At 42.1% G+C, this 19,270-nt stretch overlaps 1 protein-coding gene across 1 annotated transcript in view; it reads left to right on the top strand.

The window, feature by feature from the left end:
• The first annotated feature begins 12,332 nt into the window (after window positions 1-12,332).
• TMEM248 (transmembrane protein 248) overlaps window positions 12,333-19,270 on the top strand; it is a 40,573-nt gene continuing 33,635 nt past the window's right edge. Inside the window, exon 1 of the mRNA XM_019421736.2 lies at window positions 12,333-12,445. Coding sequence (XP_019277281.2) covers window positions 12,344-12,445 — 102 coding nt within the window. The 5' untranslated portion in view covers window positions 12,333-12,343. The remainder of the gene's footprint in view (window positions 12,446-19,270) is intronic.

A 19,270-nucleotide genomic window follows, 5' to 3' on the forward strand; every position in this document is an offset into this window, starting at 1 on the left:
TTCAAACAGAAATGAAGGGGGCTTAACCTAACCTATGTAGAAATGTTCTAGCCTCGTGGTTGAGGCTTGCGGTTGGCTCTGAAATTTTGGCTAACACGTAGACATTAGTTCTTTGGCCTTGGGCAAGTCTCTGCTCTTTCACATACCCAATCTGTGAATCGGGTGTGACGATCACACCAGCTTCAAGGGCTTCTGGGGATTAGATGACATACAACAGTACCTAGCAGTGCTAAGTGCTCAAGTGATAGCTATTTATAGGTGCTTTTTTCTACTTAGAAAGCCCAAGAGAACTGATACGGAAACATTACATTTCACTAAAATGGTGAGATATGACATGAGAAGTAGCCATCAAAAGCAACAGTACAAAATGATATTTCTATATCTCATAACTGTCCAGTTAGCAAATACAATGGGAAAATTGTGTTCACTATAGAGACCTATAAATCAAACAGCAAGAGCTTTTAGGATTTATATGGAAAAAAATACAAAATTGAGAAACAGAAGACATACTCGGACCTGTGCTCAGAAGTTCCCTGCTCTGGGGCTTTAATGTTCTGTCTCTGCCATCTTGGATATTCTTAATAATGTTGTCTTTGGATTCATGTTTTTGAGTGAAGTCTGAGGGGACAATGGAGCATTCACGGTGCGGCTTAGAGCCTCGGTTCATGCATAGTCCTGCCTCCCACCACCCTCCTGGATGAGATCTTGGTCTTACCGCTTCCACTCTGTGACCACTGTAGCTGGGGCCTGGGCGCTCAGGAATGGTCACAGCTGGGTATGCATGCATGGGGCATTGGACCAGGACATGATGGCGCATTTGATGGCTTGCTGGCTGACAGCCGCATCTTGGCCAGTTGGGGAGTGGGAACAGGCGTCACTCACCCTTTATCCAGCATGTTCCGTGGAGAAAAGGCTGGATCTACAGCTAGGTAAGTTAAAAAATGAGTGAAAAGTATCTTTTTGGTCTGAAAGCAAGAAAGTACTTTAAGACTAATGGGTATATCGCAATAGGACATTGGAGTCAGATGGAAGGGGTCCCATTGGACAGTTTGGGGGCAGTCTGAATAAAATGAGGAGTTGTGAAAAACATTGAATCAATATGTCATTAAAAAAAAAACAAAAAACACATGCCTGGATGGCTCAGTCTGTTCAGCGTCCAACTCTTGGTTTTGGTTTAGGTCACGATCTCGTGGTTTATGAGTTCAGGCCCCATGTCAGGCTACACGCTGATGGTGTGGAGCTTGCTTGGGATTCTTTCTCTCTCCTCTCTCTACCCCTCACCCCAGCTTGCACTCTCTTTCTCTCTCAGGATAAACCCACACATATTGGAGGTTACCATTATACCAACCAATTTTGAGGAAGAACTATAGTGACACCCAGTTGATGGAAAGCCTTCACAGTAAAATGATAGCTAGTAAAAGTAGGGGGGGGGGAATATAATTTTTAAAAAAAGTTTTTAATGTTTATTTTTGAGAGAGACAGAGTGCGAGCAGGGGAGGGGTAGAGAGAGAGGGAGACACAGAATCTGAAACAGGCTCCAGGCTCTGAGCTGTCAACACAGAGCCCGACACGGGGCTCGAACCCACGAACTGCGAGATCATGACCTGAACCGAAGTCAGACGCTCAACCGACTGAGCCACCCAGGTGCCCTGGAAAATACAACTTTAAAAATCTCACTCATATGTGGAATTTAAGAAACAAAACAGATGAACATATGGAAAGGGGCCGAGGGGAGAAGAAAGGGAAACAAACCACAAGAGACTCTTAATGATAGAGATCAAGCTGAGGATTGACAGAGGGAAGCAGGTGGGAGATGGGTTAAATGGGTGATGGGCATTAAGGAGGGCACTTGTGATGAGCACTGGGTGTTGTATGTAAGTGGCGAATCACTGAAGTCTACTTCTGAAACCAATATTGTGCTGTATATTAACTAAAATTTAAATCAAAAAAAATAATTTTAGTCCAGGACCAAATGGCTTCACTGGCGAGTTCTACCATTTAAAGAACTGACATCAATCTTTCTGAAGCTCTTCTAAAAAATTGAAGAAGAGGGAATACTTCTTATGAGTCCAGCATTTCCTGAGGATAGTCTGAGAAAAGAAAACTATAGACCAATTTCCCTGGTGAACATAAATGTAAAAACTCTCAACAAAATATTAGCCATCAAAAGTAACTAAGTAGCCATCTATAACACATTAAAGGGGTTATACACCATGACCAAGTGGGATTGATTCCTGGAATGCAAAAATGGTTCAACTACAAAAACCAATCAATGCAATACATTAACAGAATAAAGGGATCAAACACCATATGATCATCTCAACTGAAGCAGAAAAAGCACTTAAATACACTTCTTGAAAAAATAAAGTAGGAATAGAAGAAAACAAGAATATAATCAAAGGCATATAAGAAAACCCACAGCTAACATCATAATGGTTAAAGACTGAATGCTCTTCCTCTAAGACCAGGAGCAAGACAAGGATGCCCACCCTCACCACTTCTATTCAAGATATTATCTAACGAGAAATTTTAAGACACCATCATAAAAATGCATCAGTGAGCTAAAATGAACATGCTTAAAACAAATGAAGATGTAGAAAGTCCCAGCAAAGCAAAGGTATAAGGAAGAACCAAATAGAAATGTCAGAACTGAAAACTACAATAACCGGGGGGGTAAAAAGCAGGGGCACCTAGGTGGCTCGGTTGAGCATCTCCTAATTTCGGCTCAGGTCCTGATCCATGGGAGGGGATCAAGCCCCATGCTGGGCTCCACACTGAGCATGGAGCCTGCTTGAGATTCTTTCTCTCTCTCCCTCTGCCCCTCTCCCCCACTTGCTTCTCTCTCTCTCTCAAAAACATGTTTTTAAAAAAAAACTGATAAATTGGACTGAGTCCAAATTTAAAACTTTTGTTCTATGAAAGATCCTGTTAATAAAAGGACAAGCTAGAGACTGAAAAAAAAATTGCAAATTACATGTCCAACCAACAATTGATATCCATGATATATAAAGAATAGTCTGAACTCAACAGTTAAAAAATTTTTTTAAATGTTTATTTATTTTTGAGACAATGTGAGAGACAGAGTGTAAGCAGCAGAGGGGCAGAGGGAGACACAGAATCCGAAGGAGGCTCCAGGCTCTGAGCTGTCATCCCAGAGCCCGACGTGGGGCTCGAACTCACAAACCATGAGATCATGACCTGAGCCACCCAGGCGCCCCAACAGTTAAAATTTTTTTTTCAGTTAAAATTTTTTTAATGTTTATTTGTTTTTGATAGAGACAAAGCATGAGTGGGGGGCAGGGCAGAGAGAGAGGGAGACAGAATCTGTACTGTCAGCACAAGAGTCCAATGTGGGGCTCAAACCCATGAACCATGAGATCATGACCTGAGCCAGAGTCAGATTCCTAACCTGAGCCACCCAGGTGCCCCTGAACTCAACAGTTAAAAAAGAATTCATTTAGACAATGGACACAAGACTTGAACAGAAACTTAACCATAGAAGATACATGCAAGGCCATTCAGTGGGAGAAAGGGCAATATTTTCAATAAATGGTGTTAGGAAAATTAGATAACCTTGTGCGAAAGAATGAAGTTGGACCTTACACCATAAACAATTCAAAGGATCAAAGACTTAAACATAAGAGCTAAAGCTATAAAACGTATAAGAAAAAGGAGGGGGAAATCCCCACGACATTAGGTTTGGCAATGATTTCTTGGATATGACACCAAAAGCACAGTCAACAAAAGAAACAATGGATCAATGGGACTTCATCAAAATTTAAACCTTTTGTGCCTCAAAGGACAGTAATAAGAGAGTGAAAAGACAACCCACAGAAAGGGAGGGGAAAAAATTTAAGGTGTACATATTTAATGTGCAACTTGATGAGTTTAAGTATACATCTGTGAAACCATCACCAACATCCAGACCATAGACATATCCATCACCTCTCAAAGTTTCCTCCTATCTTCTTTATTATTATTAATTTTCATGGTGGGGAGTAATGGTGTTAAGAACACTTAAGATCTACCCTTCCAGAAAAATTTAAATGTATAATATAGTACTGTTAGCTATAGGCATTGTGTTGTATAGTAGACCTCCGGAAATTATTTATCTTGTATAATTGAAATTGTGTATACTTTGAGCGTCATTGCCCATTCCTTCTTCCCCCAAGCTCCTAGAAATCACTATTTTACAAGAGAATATATTTGCAAATCATATACCTGATAAGGGTTAGATATCCAGAATATATAAAGTACTCCTTCAATTCAACAACAATTAAAAAAAAAAAAAGACCCAAGCGGGGGATCCTGGGTGGCTCAGTTGATTAAGCATCCGAATTTGGCTTAGGTCATGATATCATGGTTCATGAGTTTGAGTCCCACATCAAGCTCTGTGCTGACAGCTCGGAGACCGGAGCCTGCTTCGGATTCTGTGTTTCCCTCTCTGCCCTTCCTCCACTCGTGCTCTGTCTCTTTCTGTCTCCCTCTCTCTGAAAAATAAACATTAAAAAAAAAGAAAAAGCAACCCAATTCAAAAATGGGCTTAAATAGACATCTCCAAAGAAAATACACAACTGCCCATAAGCACATGAAAAGATGTTCAACACCAATAGTCATCAGAAAAAAAGCAAATCAAAATCACAGGGAGGTACCAATTCACAGCAGTCAGGATGGTTTTTGTCAGAAAAGCAGAAGATAACAAGTGACGATGAGGGTGTGATGAAATTGGAACCCTGGTGCATTGCTGTTGGGAATATAAAATGGTGCCATCATCGTGGAGAACATTTCGGTGGTTCCTCAAGGAGTGAAACCTAGGATTACTAAATGATCCAGCAACTCCATTTCTAGATATAGTACCCAAAAGAACTGAAAGTACGGATTCAAACAGATACTTGCTATATTATTAGGGCTGACCTAACCAGTACCAAAAGCTGGGTAGCTTAAACAACAGAAGGCCATTTTCGTACAATTCTGGAGGCCAGAAATGTGAGGTTATGGCGTCAGTAGGGTTGGACCTGAGGCATCTCCTTGGTTTGTGGGTGGCCATCTTCTTCCCGTGTCTTCACATCATCTGCCTTCTGTATATGTCTACGTCCAAATTCCCTCCTCTTATAAGTACACCAGTCATACTGGATTAGGGTCCATCCTAAGGACCTTATTTTTTTTTTTTTAATTTTTTTTTTTAACATTTTATTTATTTTTCAGACAGAGAGAGACAGAGCATGAACAGGGGAGGGTCAGAGAGAGGGAGACACAGAATCCGAAACAGGCTCCAGGCTCTGAGCTGTCAGCACAGAGCCCGACGCGGGGCTCGAACTCATGGACCGTGAGATCGTGACCTGAGCCGAAGTCGGACGCTCAACCGACTGAGCCACCCAGGCGCCCCCTAAGGACCTTATTTAAGATTGATTACACCTGTAAAGATCCTGTCCCTAACTAGAGTCACATTCTGAGGTGCTAGGGGTGAAGACTTCAACATAGGAATTTTTGTGGGGACACGATTTAGTTTGATGTTTACACACCAAGGCTCAGAGGAGCATTATTCACAACAGCCAAAAGGTTGATACAACTCAGATGGCCATCAACAGATGGATGGGTTAAAAAAATCGGGGTATCCCTGTAGTGGAAAAGATTCAGCCTTAAAAAGGAATGAAATTCTGATACGCAACGCATGGATAAACTTTGAAAACATTCTGCCGAGTGAAACAGACCAAGACGAAAGGTCAACTACTGTATGATTCCGTTTATGTCTGGTAACTAGAATAAGCAAAGATACAGAGACAGAAATCAGAACAGAAGGTACCAAGAGTTAAGCGGGAGGAGGAATGGACTGTTAGTGTTTATCGATACAGTGTTTCGGTTTGGGATGATAGGAAAGTTCAGGAAATGGATAGTGGTGATAGTTGCATAACATCGTGAATATAATTACTGCCACTGAATTGCACACTTACAGTGGCTAACGTGGCACATTTTGTGAAGTGTATTTTACCACAATTTAAAAAATTTTTAAAATTAAAAAGAAGTGAAAGGAACTATACTTGATAAACAAGGGAAAATGAACCCAAGAAAAAGAAAACATGGAATCAGAAAAGAGAAAGTGTAGAATGCTACAGCCACTCTGGAAAATAGTTTGGCAGTTTCTTGTAAAACATATACTTACCTTCCAAACCAGCGATAGCACCCCGGGGCATTTATTCCAGAGAAATGAAAACTCCTGAACATACAAAAGCCTGTGCACAAACGTTAAAAGCAGCTTTATTTCGAATAACTTCAAGCCAGCGACGTTCCTTATGTTCTTTCACAGGTTAAACTCACTGTGGCACATACGTACAATGGAACACTACTCCGCATGTTAATACCTGCAACAGTTGGAGTGAAAAGCAATCCAGGCTCAAAAAGTTACATGCTGTATGATTCCATTTACATAGCATGGTTGAAATGAGAAAATTATGGACATGGGGGAAAATTAGTGGCTGCTAGTGGTGAGGGACAGGAGCGGAAGGCAGCCCGAGGGAGTTGCTTTGTGATGGTAGATCTTGATCTTGTGCTGTCTGTTGGTGATGGTTAAACATCACCAGGGCGACACCCTTGAATAGAGCCAGCTTCAACAGTAAGATGTCTCAGTGGTAGAACGAAGTCTAAGAATGACCGAGGAAGGAGATGTACAACTCCCAGCTGGCTGATTTGCACTCTCCTCCTTGTCACAAGTCATTTCTTTCCACTCCCCAATGGTACACTACAGTATTACCAATTTTTGGTAAACAATTAAAGTAGAACTTCGTCTCACACTATCATGAATATAATTCCTGATGGATTAAAGAGAAATATAAAGGAGCGCCTGGGAGGCTCAGTCAGTTAAGCGTCCGACTTCAGCTCAGGTCATAATCTCACGGTTCATGGGTCCAAGCCCTGTGTCGGACTTTGTACTGACAGCTCAGAGCCTGGAGCCTGCTTTGGATTCTGTGTCTCCCTCTCTCTCTGCCTCTCCCACACTCATGCTCTCTCTCTCTCCCTCTCTCTCTCAAAAATAAATAAACATTAAAAAAAAATTTTAAAAGAGAGACAAATATAAAAATATAAAATGGTAAAACAACCAGTGTAAAATATATGTAAATATTCCCTTTACCTTTTGTTGTTCTTAAAATGTTTTCATTTGCAGAATGCATATTCCATAAAGGTGGTTAAGTTGGGGAAGTTCATTCTATGTATAACATCAATTAAATATAAACACTATTAAATGTAAATGGATTATATCCTCCAACTCAAGGCATAGAGTGGCTTTCTGGATAAAAAGAAGGTGCTGCCTACAAATGACTCGATTCAGTTTGAAGAACACACATAGACTCAAAGTGAAAGGATGGGAACAGATATTTCATGCAAATAGAAACCAAAATAGAGACTTATATCATACAAAATAGACTTTAAGTAACAAGAGACAAAAAAATTCATTATATAATGATAAAGAGGTAAATTCACAAGAATATAACAATATATAATATGTAATACGCATATATATGTATATATGTATATATGCATCCAACATCAGAACATCTAAATATATTAAGCAAATACTAACAGATCTGAAGGGAGACATTGCCAACAATGCAACAATAGTAGGGGACTTGAAAACACTTTCAGGGCGCTTGCATGGTTCAGTCAGTTGAGCATCTGACTCTTGATTTCAGCTCAGGTCATGATCCCAGGGTTGTGGGATCGAGCACGCATTGGGCTCCATGCTGAGTGTGGAGCCTGCTTGGGATTTTCTCCCTCTCTCTCTCTCTCTCTCTCTCTCTCTGCCCCTCTCCCCACTTGTGTGTGCACGCTCTCTCTCTCTTTTTAAGTTTTATATATTTATTTTGAAAAGGCGGGGAGGTCAGAGAGAAAATCCCAGGCAGGCTCTGCACCATCAGTGCGGAGCCCAATGCGGGGCTCAAACTCCCAAACCATGAGATCATGACCTGAGCTGAAGTCAGATGCTTAACTGAGCCACCCCGGCGCCTCTCTCCCTCTCTCTCTCTCAGTCTCTGAGAGAGAGAGAAAAATTATTTAGCCATAAATAGAATCCTGCCATTTTCAACAACACGGACGGATCTTGAAGGCATTATTCTAACTGAAATAAATCAGACGAAGAGAGCCAAATATTGTATGATCTCACTTATATGTAGAATATTTTAAAGAAAAATCAACTCCTAGATACAGATGACAGATTGGTGGTTGCCACGGGCCGGGTGGGGAGGGAGGTTGGTGGGAGAAATGGGCAAAGGTGGTCAAAGGCACAAACTTCCAGTTATAAGATAGGTAAGTCTTGGGGATGTATCGTACAACATGGTGACTATAATTAACAATACCATATTGTATATTTGAAATTTGCTAAGAAAGTAAATCTTTAAGGTTCTCATCAAAAAAGGAAAATAAATTGTAACTATGTGTGGTGATGGATGTTAACTAAACCCATTGTGGTAATCATTTCACAACATACACATTTATAAAATCATTATATTATGCACCTAAAACTAATACAACATAATATGTTCATTATTTCTCACTAAAAATTAAAAGCAAAAAAAAAAAAAAACCCTTCTGTGCAGCAAAGGAAACCATCAAGCCAATGAAAACTAACCTATGGAAAGGGAAAAAATATTTGGAAACTATATATCTAATAAGGTGCTAGCTAATAGCCAATATATATAAGATACTCCTACAACCCAACAGCAAAAACAAAAACAAAACTCAAATAATCTGATTTAAAAATGGGCAGAAACCCTGAATAGACATTTTTCCAAAGGAGACATACAAATGACCAATAGATATATGAAAATATGCGCAACATCAGTAATCATCAGGGAAATGCAAATCAAGACTTCAGTGAGATATCACCCCCACACCTGTGGGGATGATTGTAAAAAAAAGATGAGAGACAACAGCATTAGTAAGTATGTGGAGAAAAGAGAACCTTCGTGCACCGTTGGTGGGAATTTAAACTGGTGCAGTCACTGTGGAAAACACTGTGGAGCTTCCTCAAAAATTAAAAATGCAGTTACTATTCGATCCCGCAATCCCACTTCTGTGTATAGACGTGGAAGGAGATGAAATCACAGGATCTCAAAGAGGTATCTGTACCCCCATGTCCGCTGAAGCATTATTCACAGTAGCCAAAGTTTGGAAACAACCTGTGACGGCTGACAGAGAATAGATACAGAAATGTAAAATTCAGCCATAGGAAAGAGGGAAATCCTGACAACATGGATGGGCATTAATGCTAAACGAAATAAATCAGAGAAAGACAAATACTGTACGATTTCACTTGTGGAATCTGTATGTGGAATCTAAAAAGGCTGAACTCATGGAAACGGAAGGCAAAACTGTGGTTGCCGGGGGCTGAGGGGTAGGAAATGGGGACATGTTGGTCAAAGGGTACAAACTTCCACTTACAAGAGGAGTGAAGTTCTGAGGGTCTAATGCACAGCATGGTGACTATAGTTAATAATTACTGTATTACCTACTTGAAAATTGCTAAGAAAGTAGATCTTAGAGGCTCCTGGGTCACTTAGGCAGTTGAGCATCCGACTCAATATGGGCTCAAGTCATGATCCCTGGGTCACGGGATCGAGCCCCACATTGGCTTCCACACTGAGCCTGGAGCCTGCTTAAGATTCTCTGTTTCTCTCCCTCTGCCCCTCTCCCTTGCTTGCGTGTGCTCTCTCTCTCTCAAATTAATAAAATAAAATAAAATAAAATAAAATTAAATTAAATTAAATTAAAATCTTAAATGTTCTCACCAAAAAAAAAAAAAAATTAAATTAAAAAGGTAATTGTGTGAGACCATGGATGTATTAACTAACCATTTTGTGGTAATCATTTTGCAACATAAGTGTGTATTTTTTTTAATTTTTTTTTTAATTTTTTTTTTTCAACGTTTTTTATTTATTTTTGGGACAGAGAGAGACAGAGCATGAACGGGGGAGGGGCAGAGAGAGAGGGAGACACAGAATCGGAAACAGGCTCCAGGCTCCGAGCCATCAGCCCAGAGCCCAACGCGGGGCTCGAACTCACGGACCGCGAGATCGTGACCTGGCTGAAGTCGGACGCTCAACCGACTGCGCCACCCAGGCGCCCCTAATTTTTTTTAATGTTTATTTATTTTTGAGACAGAGAGAGACAGAGCATGAACAGGGGAGGGTCAGAGAAAGAGGGAGACACAGAATCCGAAACAGGCTCCAGGCTCTGAGCGGTCAGCACAGAGCCCGACGCGGGGCTCGAACTCACGGACCGCGAGATCATGACCTGAGCCGAAGTCAGACACCCAACCGACCGAGCCACCCAGGCGCCCCAACATAAGTGTGTATTAAATCATGTTGTACACCTTAAGCTTACCAATGTTATATGTCAATTCTATCACAATAAAGTTGGGGGTGGGGGAAGAAGAAAGACAAATTACCAATACAAATATGAAAGAAAACGGAAGTACTTTTTCAAATAAGAAACTTTAAAACATTTTAACCATTTAAAAATTCACAAACGCGGGTGGCTGGGTGGCTCAGTCGGTTGAGTGTTTGACTTCGGCTCAGATCATGATCTCGTGGATCGTGAGTGTGAGCCCCGCACTGGGCTCGCTGCTGTTAGCTCAGACCCCACTTGGGATCCACTACCCCCCTTTCTCTCCCCCTCCCCGCTTGCACTCTCTCAAAAATAAATAAACATTGTTTTAAATGCACAAAGGACATGAACAAACAATTCACCATTTAGACTCACCAATAGACAGCAACAGATGAAAATTTCAACCCCGTTAGTAATCAGAGATGTAAAATAATTTAATAACGTATTTTTTTGCCTGTCAAATTGGCAAAGGTGAAATTTTATAACGTTTTAGGACTATGAATGTACAGAGAAATGTGCCTCACTGATGGAAGCACAGATTATAAAATTTCCAGATGGCCAATCAGCACGATGTGTCAGAGCCTTAAAACTCTTTTTACTTTTGGGCGCCTGGATGGCTCCATAGATTGAGCGACCAACTCTTGATTTTGGCTCATAATCCCAGGGTTGTGGGATTGATCCCCTCATCAGGCTCCACGCTGAGTGTGGAGCCTGTTTAAGCTTCTCTCTTTTTCCTTCTGCCCCTCTACCCTGCTTGCCTACTCTCTTTCCCTCTAAAATGAAAAAATATACGGGCGCCTGGGTGGCTCAGTCGGTTGAGCCTCCGGCTTAGGCTCAGGTCATGATCTCAAGGTTTGTGAGTTCAAGCCCCGCAGTTGGGCTCTGTGCTGACAGCTCAGAGCCTGGAGCCTGTTTCAGATTCTGTGTCCCCCTCTCTCTCCACCCCACCCTTGCTTGTGCTCTGTCTCTCTCTGTCTTTCAAAAATGAATAAACATTAAAAAATTTTTAAATAAAAAAATATATATATTTTTTACTTTTTGGCACAGTAATCCCATTTCTGGAAAGCTATGCTAAAAAAAAATCATAAGAAACACAATAAAAATTTACATTAAAAATAAGGACTACAGAAGTTAAAATTTTTCAGTGTTTAAATTGTGTAGAGGGGGATGTTTAAATCAAATAATAATTATGTAGAAAACTATCCTAGCATGATGTGAGGCATAGTTCCGAATTTGTTTTAAAATTCCATGCAATGCTGGAAAAAAAGGAAAAAAAATACAGCAAAATCTTTCTTCTTTCTTTTTTTGAGTTTACTTATTTATTTTGAGAGAGAGAGAGAGAGTACACGCACACACACAAGCAGGGGAGGGGCAGAGAGAGAGAGAGAGAGAGAGGGAGACAGAGAATCTCAAGCAGGCTCCTCACTGTCAGCACAGAGCCCGACTGGGGGCTTGAACTCACGAACCGTGAGATCATGACCTGAGCTGAAACCAAGAAGCCAACGCTTAACCAACGGAGCCACCCAGCTGCTCCAGAAATACAGCAAAATCTTAACGGTAGTTACCATTGGGTTTGGTTATTACAGATGGTTTTAATTTCCTTTTTAATATTTCCTAAAGTTTCCTAACTGTATACAATACAATGGTTGTTTTGTAATCAGAAAAATGGAAAAATTATTCTAAGAGCATAAAAACAAACGCTGTCCAAACCACCACACGACACAGAATTGTAATCGTGCACATTAGCTCTTAAAGGGAGAAGTTTGTCTTAAAAGTGACGCAGCTGATGTCTAAACAGGGTTTCCCAGGCAACCCCTCTGCGGTTGCCAATATAGAATGCCACCTCTGGGGTAGAATCATCCTCCTGGAAGGTTCTGAGGCCTCCTCCTCCTTAAAAGAATAACGAGCTGTTTGCAGGGCTAGGTGTCTGGTTTAAATTCCCTCTATGGAAGTACACACCCGCTGAATGGTTTCACTGCCAGAAGAAAAGTGCTACTCCCGTAATAAAAAGTCAGTGAAGCTGAAAGAAATCGAGTTTCTTGGACTTGGGGTGGCAGCTGGAAGATTGGTAAGCATTCTCAAACACGGAGGCATCTCGCCTGAGCTCTGAGTCCATGGTCAGAATTCACCTGGAATTCTGATGGTCCCTGCTGCGGAGCGCAGGACAGGTCTGGGAGGGGAAGGAGTCTGGTCGTTTCCTCCCGATTTTGAAAAGTCAGAGGGGGTGGATGGACACGGTCACTGTCAAGTGAGGAGTTTCTCTTATCATCTCATAAGTCATAGTGACTCATTCTGAAAGCTCTGTCTTTTTAAAAGTGTGGAGATGAGGACGCCTGGGTGGCTCAGCCGGTTGAATGCCCGTCTCTTGGTTTCAGTTCAGGTCAGGATCTCGGGGTTTCTTGGGTTCAAGCCTTGCCTCAGGCTCGGCCCTGGCAGCGTGGAGCCTGCTCTCTCTCCCTCTCAATCTCTCTCTCTCTCTGCCCCGCCCCCCTGCACTATCTCTGTCTCTTTCAAAATAAGTAAACTTTATTTAGACGAGTCAATCAGTAGCGTGCTGGATTAGGTGGTCTACTGAAGATTCTTCCTTTAAAATTTTTTTTCAACATTCATTTATTTTTTGAGAGACAGAGAGAGACAGAGCACGAGCAGGGGAGGGGCAGAGAGAGAAGGGGACAAAGCAGAGTCCAGGCTCCGAGCTCTCAGCACAGAGCCCACTGCGGGGCTGGAACCCATGAACCGTGAGATCATGACCTGAACCGAAGTCGGGTGCTTAACCGACTGAGCCCCCCGGGCGCCCCAAGATTCTTCTTTTCAAGACTGTATTAAAACTATGCCCTGTATATACTCCAGCCCGGGCTACATAGCGTGGTGCTGGAGGGGCTGCAAAAATTCACACGTCCTGGACTCTGCCTTCAGCTTATTCCCAATCCAGGAGAAATGGGAAGGTGCAAAAACATGACAAGTTAAATGGCTCAAGACTTAGCTGAGAGTAAGATACAATGAAAGTGACAGGCAACAAATGCCTGTTTAACTGCCTAGTGGAACAATTGCAACATCTTACATGTATTTAGCCCTTAGGTACTGTGCTAAGTGAGCATTTAAAGATGTATTACCTCTTGACTGTGTCTAAGAAACCGAATTTAGTAGGAATACTAACAGGTAGCATTAATTAGCGCTCGGTACATGCCAGGCACTGTGCTAAGTGCCTGACATGGAAGAACTTGTTTACTCTTCTCCGGTAGCCTGCAGGTCAGTCGTGCTAATTGTCCTGAGGCACAAAGAGAAGCTGGTGCGTGGAGATGCCTGGGCATTGCACAAGATCACAGAGCTGAAGCGGGGAGCCAGCATTCGAACCCGGGGAAGACTAGCTCCAGGGCCCCACTCTTTTTCTTTCTTTTACTTTTTAGTGTGGTGACAACACTTAACGTAAAATCTATCCTCTTCACAAATATTGGAGTGTGTGTTATTGTTGACTCTAAGTACAGTGCTGCACAGCAGGTATCTAGAACCTTAACTGAAATTTTTGGACTGTTAATTAATAACAGTACGCCCCCACCCCAGCCCCTGGTAACCCCCATCCCAATCTTTGATGTTATGAAATTGGCTATTTTAGATACCTCATGTAAGTGGAATAATGCCTTATGTCCTAAGGTCCATCCATGTTATCCCATTTTGCGGAATTTCCTTACTTTTTTTTTTTTTTTTTTTTTTTTTGGCCAAGTAGCATTCCACTGTATGAGTATACATTTTCTTTATCCATTCATCTGTCGATGGCCATTTAGGTTATTTCCGTGTCTTAGCGATCATGAACAATGGTACAATGAACACAGGGGTCCAGATATCTCTTCAAGATCCTGACTTCTAATTCTTTTGGATAATAAACCCAGAAGTGCTGGATCATATGGTAATTCTACAGTTCTATTTTTAATATTTTGAGGAAATGCCATACTACTTTCCATTGCGGCTGTGCCATTTTACATTCCCACAGAGTTCCCATTTCTCTTTTTTTAAATGTATTTATTTTGAGAGACACAGAGAGAGGGTGAGCAGGGGAGGGACAGTGAAAGGGAGAGAGAGAAACCCAAGCAGGCTCTCCACTGTCTGCGCTGACAGCACAGAGCCCGATGTGGGGCTCGATCCCACAAACCACGAGATCATGACCTGAGCTGAAATCAAGAGTCGGTCGCTTAACACATTGAGCCACCCAGGCACCCTGAGATTTGAAGAGTTTTTATTAGGGTCAAGATGAAAAAGAGGAGAGGATGTTTTCAGTGGGGCGTGGCTGTTAGGTCATCAGTTGTTGGGAGATTAGGATAATAGCATCTCAAGCGACAATATTTGATTCACATTTTAACACATGCTGTCAATTCCTGAGCAGCCATGAATTTCTAGTTGACTGTAGGAGGCAGCAGAATTGCCCTGAGTTTACCACAGCCTGAAGCAGAGGTCAGAAACTATGGCCTGCAGCCAAATCTGGCCCAGCACTTGCTTTTGTAAATAAGATTTTATTAGACTACAGCCACTCCCCTTCATTCTGTGTCTTTCACAGTACGTGGCAGAGATGAATAGTTGCGACAGACACCGTATGGTCCATAAAGCTTAAAATATATATATTTTTTGCAGAAAGGTTTGCTGACTTCTGGCCTAATGTATCACAGTGATTGTTATTTTTTCTTCTAAATTTTTATTTTGAGAAGTGTCAAATCTACAGAAATACTGAAAGAATACTATAATGAACATTTGTATGCCCTTCTCCTTGATTCAATACTTAACATTTTGTCACATTTGCTTCCTCTCTCTCTCTCAGGTGCGGATATCATAATTCAATACCTCTATTTAGTATATATCTAAATATAGTATATATCTCCTAAGAATAAGGACAATCTTTTACGTAACCACAGGAATTTAACATTGATGCAGTCAGTAGACCATATCCAAATTTTCCCAATCCAGGTTCCTGTGCAGGATTGCTTTTAGTGGTCATGTGTCTTTAGTGGTCTTTAATCTAGAACAATTGCCCAGGTTTATTTCTTTTTTCCTCAGCTTATTAAGGTAAAATTGGCAAATAAAATTATGAGATATTGAAAGTGTACATCATGATGATTTGGTATACATGAATTTGGTATACATGTCTTTCTTGTTTTCATGACATTGATGTACTTGAAGAGTGTGGGATAGGTATTTTCAGAATGTCACTCATCCTGGATTTGCTTGATCACGTCCTGAGGATTGTATTCAGGTTTTAGCATTTTGGCAGGAATGCCAAAGAGGTGATGTGTCCTTCTCAGTGCACCCCATCAGGAGACCCAGTGATCATTAGTGCAGCAAAACTCTACCTATGGTGGTAGTCAAACAGGATTGACTTGCTCAAGACCCAAAATGACAGGACTCAAAATGGCAGTGCTTACCTATCTACAGTCCATTCCTGGAAAGGGTACTAGGTAGCAACAGCATGGAAATAAGGAAATCACAGCCAAAGGCTGTCTCACCCTAAGGGTCTGGGACGTCTGCGTGCAAGGTCCTATTACCCACCCCTCTCTTGGTTCAGGAACCACCTACACTCGCACAGAACACCTTGGAACAGGTGCTCCGTTCACATAGAAGATCCAAATGTGCACACGGATTTCAAATGTTTGCAGTCATCTGGGGGGTTGGCATCCATTTGAACAGAGAGCTGATCCATCCACTAATAAATAACATGAGCACAAATGTTTCATACTTGACAATCCTGTTCCTCCCTGATCACTGGCTATCTGTGCTTTGTGGCATACTTCTGTTGACTGATTAAACTACAATCAACCAATTTTTTATGATGTCGTCCCTTCCAACAAAATCTACCTTTTCTCATGTACCATAATTGCTTCTCATAGCAGTATAAGTCAGAGGCCTTGTCTCTAGTATTTCCTGAGCAAACGTCAAATGCAGACCCAAAGACAGTCCCGTTGCAATTGCTGCCTTGTGGTCACACAGACCTCACACCTGGTCATCGGTTGTGAGGACACAGACCACGCGCAGAAGGTCATTAGGTTGGACGTTGTCCACTCGCGTGGTTTTTTTTTCTTAACGCGGTGAAATGTTTCCAACTCACACCGACACTTTTAGGGTGTCCAGTTCAGTGGGATTGAGTGCATTCGCAATGTCACGCAACCGTCACCACTGCCTGTTTCCAGAACTAATAGAAACTCTATACAATGAAACAATAGCTCCCCATTCCCTGCTTCCCGTGCCCCCCCCCATGACCTCTTTTCTACTTTCTGTCTCCATGACTTTGCTGCTTCATGTAAGTTAAATCATGTAACATTTGTTCCTTGTGTCTGGTTTGTTTCATTTATCATAATGTTTTCATTTCACATAATGTTGCAGCACGTGTCAGAGTGCCCTTCCTTTGCAAGGTGATATTCTTTCGTATGTGTAGGCCAATTTGTTTGCCTATTAATCTGTTGGTGACCATCTGGGTTGTTTCCACCTTCTGACTATTACAGATAATGGGGTGATGAACATCGGTGGGTACGCATCGGTTTTAACTCCTGCTTTTTGTTCTTCGCGATGTACACCTAGGATTAGAATTGACGGGCCATATGGTGATTCTATGTCTAACCTTCTGAGGGTCCGCCAAACGGTTGTCCGTAGTGGTCAGGTCACTTGTTGGCTCTTCAAAAAAGAGGAGCTTTTGACACAGTTCTTTGCCCCCAGGACCTTCAGAGTCAAAGCTAAGAGACCATATTTATTCCCTTCCTCTAAGCTTCTCAACCAGCCATGGAGATTTGGTTAGACTTTCCCTTTAACAAGCTATTGGCTCCCTTTCCCCTGGGAGCAATTGCATCTTCTTCCATATATCATCAATTTTAAGCCAGTCTTTTCTCTCTAAAGAAGGCCCTGTGGTTCCCTACCGTGCAAATATACTGCTGGCAGCAACAGGAGATGGGCAGGAGCCTTCTCTTCAGTTCACCTCGAGGGTCTGATTGGATACGTGCAGAGAAGTGCATCTGGCCCATCCACTGGGCAACAAAACATCTCAGCAGCCAGCTCCACCGCTGTGGGGTGCGGGGAAGTGACCGTCAGTCCTATCGATCCCTTTGAAATCCTGCCGTTAGGTCCAAATTTCCGGACATGGTATCTTGTTGTGGAATAGTCCCAGCCTCTGGAGCCCTTACCTGAAGTTTTAGTGCAGGTTCAATGTTGAAAGAGAAAACAGAGTGCAGCGGGGAAGGCCCCTGTGTGAATTCCTCTGCCACCTCCCCTCCCCCCTGCCCTGACTCCACCACAAAAGCATGGCAGGTAAGGGAGACACCATCACAGCATACATTTATAAATCACATATTCCAACTTTTGACCAGACTTTAATTCTGGTCCCTTTTACAGTAGCGTCCCCATAGCCCCCTGGATTAATTCTATTGCCCCTATGGGGCTTGTTAGCAGGCCGAGGCAACACTGTAAATGTGCTCCACGCCCAGGAGATCTAGAAGAGTTACTTCTCCACCTCTGGCCATTTCACCCCCCATTGTTGGTAAAAGACCTTGGGAACCCCACTGGGAGTTGAGTCAAGAGGCCCTGGCGTTTTTGTCTTCTTCCTCCATGATGACTTTTTTTAAAGTTTGTTTATTTTGAGAGAAGAGAACTCTCTTCTCTCTTCTCAGAGAGAGCGGGGAGAGAATCCCAAGTGGGCTCTACACTTACAGCACAGAGCCTGATGCGGGGCTCAAACTCACGAACTGTGAGATCATGACCTGAGCTGAAACCAAGAGCTGGATGCTCAACTGACTGAGCCACCCAGGCACCTCAAAATAATATCCATCTTAAGGAAAACTTGCAGGTATTGGACAAAGAACTACTACCTTTCTATTAAGAGTATTTTAGAATCTAATGCTGTAGGCTCACTGGAACCATATTTCTTTCTGGAATTTCCCCAAACCTTTGGATTTTCCATCCGAGGGGCTTTGAGGAGACTTAGATGTGGGATCTCCAGATTTTCATAAAGGTTTTGGTGGCACTTTCTCTCTCAATTTCTTTCTTTTTTGACTTTTACAACTAGCTGTCTAAAGATTCCCACATGATTAGAGGCTGAATTGTTAGTCCCTTTCTTGTGTTGACTTCCTTTCTTTTGTAAAGTTCTAACTTTTTTGAAAACATCTTTACTGAGATGTAATTCATATACCATGTAATTCACACAATTAAAGTGTATAATTCAATGGTTTTCAGTGCATTCACCGAGTCAATTTTCAAGTGTTTTTCTTGGCCCCAAAAGAAACCCTGTTCCCCTTTAGTTACCACCTCCCACCTTTGGCAACCACGAATTCACTTTCCGTCTCCATGGATTTGCCTCTTCTGGACACTTCATATCAAATGGAATCATAGAATATGTGGCCTTTCGTGACAGGCTTCTTTCATTTATCACGCTTTGAAGCTTCATTCCCCTTTACGGGTGAATAATGTTCCACGGTATGGATGTACCACATTTTGTTTATCCATTCATCAATTGATGAACATCTGGGCTGTTTCCATTTTTTTGACTATTTTTGTGTTGACATGCTTTAATCCTCTCGGGTCTCTGGACATGGAATTGCTGGGCTAAAATGTTAACTCCCTGTTTCGCTTTTTGAGGAACTGCCAGTTTGTTTTCCAAAGTGGCTGTGCCAGTTTGTTTTTTTTTAATCCTCCGTGTGGTAGCTGGGATAAAGGATTTGAGGTTGCCTCTTTTACGTTCTCCTGTGGTCTCAATATCAAAGTCATACGTGGTGCTAGTGCTGGCGGGACGCCTTGAGTTACAGTGTTGGTCGTAGCCTGGGTGAGGGGCATCCCATTAGGGAGCTCGATTCTGTCATTATATAGATAGTTCAATACTGCCTACGCCTGCAGTGTTTTTGCAACTTTAGTATTGGTTGACAACGGAGGG

The sequence above is a fragment of the Panthera pardus genome, unplaced genomic scaffold (assembly GCF_024362965.1).
Source record: "Panthera pardus isolate Hobbes unplaced genomic scaffold, ASM2436296v1 HiC_scaffold_4, whole genome shotgun sequence".
Classification (NCBI taxonomy): Eukaryota; Metazoa; Chordata; class Mammalia; order Carnivora; family Felidae; genus Panthera; species Panthera pardus.